This window comes from Austrofundulus limnaeus, unplaced genomic scaffold (genome assembly GCF_001266775.1).
Source record: "Austrofundulus limnaeus strain Quisiro unplaced genomic scaffold, Austrofundulus_limnaeus-1.0 Scaffold114, whole genome shotgun sequence".
Classification (NCBI taxonomy): Eukaryota; Metazoa; Chordata; class Actinopteri; order Cyprinodontiformes; family Rivulidae; genus Austrofundulus; species Austrofundulus limnaeus.
The window spans coordinates 926,602-931,376 of NW_013952516.1; the positions used below are offsets into that span (position 1 = coordinate 926,602).

Sequence of the window (4,775 nt, forward strand, 5' to 3'; positions counted from 1 at the left end):
TGTGTGTGTGTGTGTGTGTGTGTGTGTGTGCGTGTGCGCACACGGGAGTTGTGGAGCGGAGCCCGCGAGCAGAGCGCAGTGTTAGGAGAGATGGAGACTGTCGGCGGGTGACTCTTATGGKTGATACTGCTGGATTAATTTTTTTATGGAACATGATGGAAACTTTTAGTTTCAGCGGGCGACCACTCCCCCTCCCCCTCGAACGAATGGTCTCACCAGTGCGACCTGACATTTTTTTTAGTCGCACTATTAGGAAATCAGATCGCATTTGTGACCAAATTGGTCGCACTCTAGAGCCSTGYGATTGGCTCTTTTAAATKAAACCAGAGAGGGTTGACTGAGAGGAGAAGGCARAAACGATTCAGCCTGTAACTGAAATCTTCTTCTCTTCCTTTCAGGTGCCCTTGTTGTTCCGTGCGCTGGTGCAGCTCGGATGTCTCTGCATGGTAAACAAACACATCGTGAGGAATCTGGCCGGCAGGGAGACCGACTCCTTTGATCTGGAACATTTGGAGATGAGGTCTCTGGCCCARTTCAGCTACTTAGAACCCGGTAAGACCCGCTGAAGAAGCAGTTCATCTTGAAATCCTGTTCAAWCGATCATTCAGAGATTAGCTGTAGGTTTTGCGGTTGATTGCGGGTCATATTAAGAGATGTAACAAGAAACCGTAAGTGATGAGCTTCACRTGGTCGTGTTATGTTTGCCCTCTTCCCAGGAAGCGTTCGCCACATGTACCTGTATCATCACAGCCAAGGTCAGAAGGCTCTGTTTGGCCTCTTCATCCCCTCTCAGCGCAAAGCTAGCATCTTCATCCTGGACACAGTAAGAGCACCAAAACATTCAGGGCTTTGACGTGAATTTTAATKTTTTTATCTTGTGTTCTGTTTTGACTGAAGTGCAGCATAGTGTTTTTATTAATATGTGTGAATGGAGGGGAAAAATATCCATTTAAAAATAGATCCACTGGACCAGAAAGTATCCAGTACTTGAAGCTATGCTCACACTGCAGGCAAATTTGACCCAAATCTGATGATTTTGCTCTTATGTGACCCATATCAGATTTTTTTCCCCCGACAGTCTAAACGTAACAAATTAGATTTTTTTTTTTCAAGTCCGACCCAGACCTTTTCAGTATTGAATATGATACGCATCTATTTTGTTTTCCAAAGCAACCCGAGTCTGAAYGCTCATGTCTCATTTCATCTGACTTTTACATCTTGGGGGTGGGCGGATCAATCCAAGTAAAATTGATGCTAACCTAGAGTCATTGTATGACTGAGAATCCACAGAAACCCATGATAGTAACATCAGTCTTGGACCGTATAGAAACTAAAGTTAGCTTTAGCACATTGCTTTGTTCCTAAAATAAAACGCTGCACCATTGCATTCAGAAGCGGATACAGATATAAACACTGAACTAAACAATTTAATCGACTGTGATTGCACTTCAGAATCCTCAAGCTAACATGTAGCATCCATGTACTTCTAATGTGACATCACGTCATCTACTGCGCATGTGGTTTGCATCAATGCAGTGAGGAGTTCCTAATGGAGTCTGATGGAGGTTGCATTAAACATTTAATGTGAATGTCCATGACAAAAAAAATCTGTTTTTTGTAAAAAGACCTGCAGTGTGAACGTGGCTCAATATTAGCATTCTGTATCTAATATCAAATAGAGCTGAAGTTCTGTTCCAACTGTCTGATTTCAGGTTCGGAGCAACCAGATGCCCAACCTGAGTAATCTCTACACAGCTGAGCGCACCGCCCTCCTGGAGAAGAYGACGGAGGAGCTTCTGCCTCCAGAGAAACACACCTTCGAGGTTCGAGCTGAAAACGACATCAAGGCGATTTCCCGCTCGCTCCAGCGCATCCTGCTGAGCTACAAGGTAAACTACACTCTTTATAGGATTTYTACATATCTTCTTTTTATTAACTCGTGCCGTCGCAGACTCTGTTTGAGACTTATAGGTACCAAGAGTCCTCCTCTAACACTTGTGTTTGTTTGTTGTGTTCAGGAGGAGCGGCGTGGGCCCACCCTCATCGCCCTGCAGTCTAACTGGGAGTTGCGTCGACTGGCAGCAGGGATGCCGGTGCTCGAGGAGTTCCCCGTCGTCCCGGTGCACGTGGTCGATGAGATCAACTATAACATTCTGGACTGGCAGCGCCACGGGGCCAGACGAATGATCCGCAACTACCTCAACCTGGACTGCTGCTTGTCTCAGGCATTTGAAATGGCCAGGTACGGACCACTCAGCTTTTCCTCTGTTGAATTGATATTACTGCTGCTAGAAACGTGCGTACTGTCTCCTGCTTTCAGATATTACCATCTACCTGTGGGTAATTTGCCCGAGGACGTGTCCATCTTTGGCTCAGACTTGTTCCTGGCAAGACATCTACGAAAACACAACCACCTGCTGTGGCTTTCACCGACAGCCAGGCCCGACCTCGGAGGTAAAGAGGCTGACGACAGTCGACTGGTCATGGAAAGCGATGACCGGGGCTCCGTGGAGATCAACGCTCAGGGATGTTATTCCACAGGTACACACCCAACCAGGCTCTCACAAGAAGGAGGAGTTTCTTTTCTTTGTGAACGACTCACCGTGTTTCGTCTTTAGTCTGCGTGGAGCTGGACCTGCAGAGCCTGGCGGTGAACACCATCCTGCAGTCGCAGCACGTTAACGACATGGAGGGCGGAGCCAGCCTGGGCGTCAGCTTCGATGTGATCCAGCAGGCGTCGCTGGAGGACATGATGTCAGGAAACCAGGGCGCCAGCGCTCTCGCTAGCTATGATGAGACGGCTCTCTGCTCCAACACTTTCAGGTGTAGAAACATCTGATGCTTGTGGTGATTTTTGTTATTTTTATTTCCCAGTGTTTGGTCAGTTGCCTAACCACCCGTGGTTCTCATGTTGTTGGAGCAGGATCTTGAAGAGCATGGTGGTCGGATGGGTCAGGGAGATCACACAGTTCCGCAACAAGTACGCAGACAACCAGGTGATACATTTCTACCGCTGGCTGCGCTCGCCGAGCTCCCTGCTGTATGACCCGGCTCTGCACCGCACCCTGCACAACATGATGAACAAAGTGTTTCTGCAGTGAGTCCACAACTTCTTTTAGCTATTTACAACATCATTTATTTTGTCACGTGAAATATATGTTTTAAAATTATATAAACAGTCTCCGCTTTCTTTAAAATTGATTTCTATTATCCTCATCAGACCTGTTTAGATCTGATTTAATAGTCCAAACAAAGAAAGGTATATATTTTTGAAAGAAAACAATAAAACGATACACTGTTGTTGGTTTGTTCTAGTATCTAGTATCTTTTCCTAAACCAGCTATTGATCTGATTAATGCTAGGCCGGCACCGGTAACTGAGAGTACATTTATTAGTTTTACCTTGTTAAAAGGCTCCACTCTTATTATCACATTTAAGTATGAAATTTACATTACATCATTAAATAAGGTAAGTAATTTTACAAGAAAACCATCAAACATGGGATCAAAAAATAATCACTAGTATTTAGAGAATTCCTCTTATTATCATAACCTTTGCTTACATATTTCTAAATTATTTCACTTATAGTTTCCATGTTTAAAATTTCCATTAAAAAGGCTACTTAACAGGTCATTTTTTTCTGCTTCTTTTGAATAGAAATTTAAATTTTAGGGTTTGTTCTTAAGTTGAGCCTTAATTCATAGTTTATAGCTTATTTATTTTTAAACTTGTGTTCTTTTTAGTTTTGTTTCTATAAACACTGATTCCGGTTTGGTTGTTCAATACTGTATTTTTTTTTTCCTTTGTCTATGATTTATTTTCTTTCTGTCGACAGGTTGGCTGCAGAGTTTAAACGTCTGGGCTCAGCTGTGGTTTACGGAAACTTTAACAGGCTCATCTTGTGTACTAAAAAACGAAGGATAGATGATGCTATTGCCTATGTAGAATATATCACCAAAAGGTCAGATTTTTATTGTTATTTTTTTCATATTTACTTCAAGGACTCKAGGTGTTTCACATGTGAACAGCTGCAAACATGTTTCCCTGAGCAAAATTCTTGCTTTGCTGTCTGCAGTGGTTAAACATTGGTTAAACTGTAAAATTTAAAAAATAAATACAATGAATGCCAGGGAAACACTCAAAAACAAATACAATTTAAAAAAAAAAAACCCAAGAGTATCAGTAGATATAATGTGACTAATCCATGTTGGAGGTGGGTTGGGTCTTTTAGAATGGAGGTGTCCTTCCTGCAGACTCTGCAGTGGTGTGTGTGTGTGCTTTATAGCAGAGGCTCTCAAAATGGGGTCCCAGTACCCTCAAGGGTCCATGAGAGGTATCTTGGGGGTCCTCAAAAAATTTCACTAAATTGTTAATATGGTTTTTATTTTTAAAAATGCATGGAGAACAATGAACTAATAGAACAAACAATAAATGTAATAAAAATATATATTCCCGTGGCATTTAGGGGTTGAAATGACAATAAATTACTTTTTAAAACAAAAAATTTTTTTCACCCTTGTAAGGGGTCCCCAGACCCAAATGGCTTGAGAACCCCTGCTCTATATTAGGGCTGCACTGATTAGTTGAAATAATCGATGAGTCGATTATGTAAATTTGTCGACGCAGATTTTTTATTATCGATTCGCTGTATTACATAACCACCACGTKAATGTTCATGCAATTCCATTTTGGTACCTAAATGCATCATTGCGACCGTATTGGCATAAGAGTGGTGAGTTTTCCATGCTTGTCCTGAACGCAGCATCGCGCAAGAG

The 4,775-nt window shown here is 42.6% G+C and overlaps 1 protein-coding gene across 1 annotated transcript in view; it reads left to right on the forward strand.

The window, feature by feature from the left end:
• The window catches only part of pole (polymerase (DNA directed), epsilon), a gene marked incomplete in the record, with an annotated part of 21,244 nt that overhangs the window by 10,678 nt on the left and 5,791 nt on the right, over positions 1-4,775 (forward strand). The window contains 8 exon segments of the mRNA XM_014014395.1: positions 399-552; positions 717-823; positions 1,713-1,889; positions 2,019-2,242; positions 2,321-2,541; positions 2,619-2,823; positions 2,924-3,097; positions 3,836-3,961. Coding sequence (XP_013869849.1) covers positions 399-552; positions 717-823; positions 1,713-1,889; positions 2,019-2,242; positions 2,321-2,541; positions 2,619-2,823; positions 2,924-3,097; positions 3,836-3,961 — 1,388 coding nt within the window.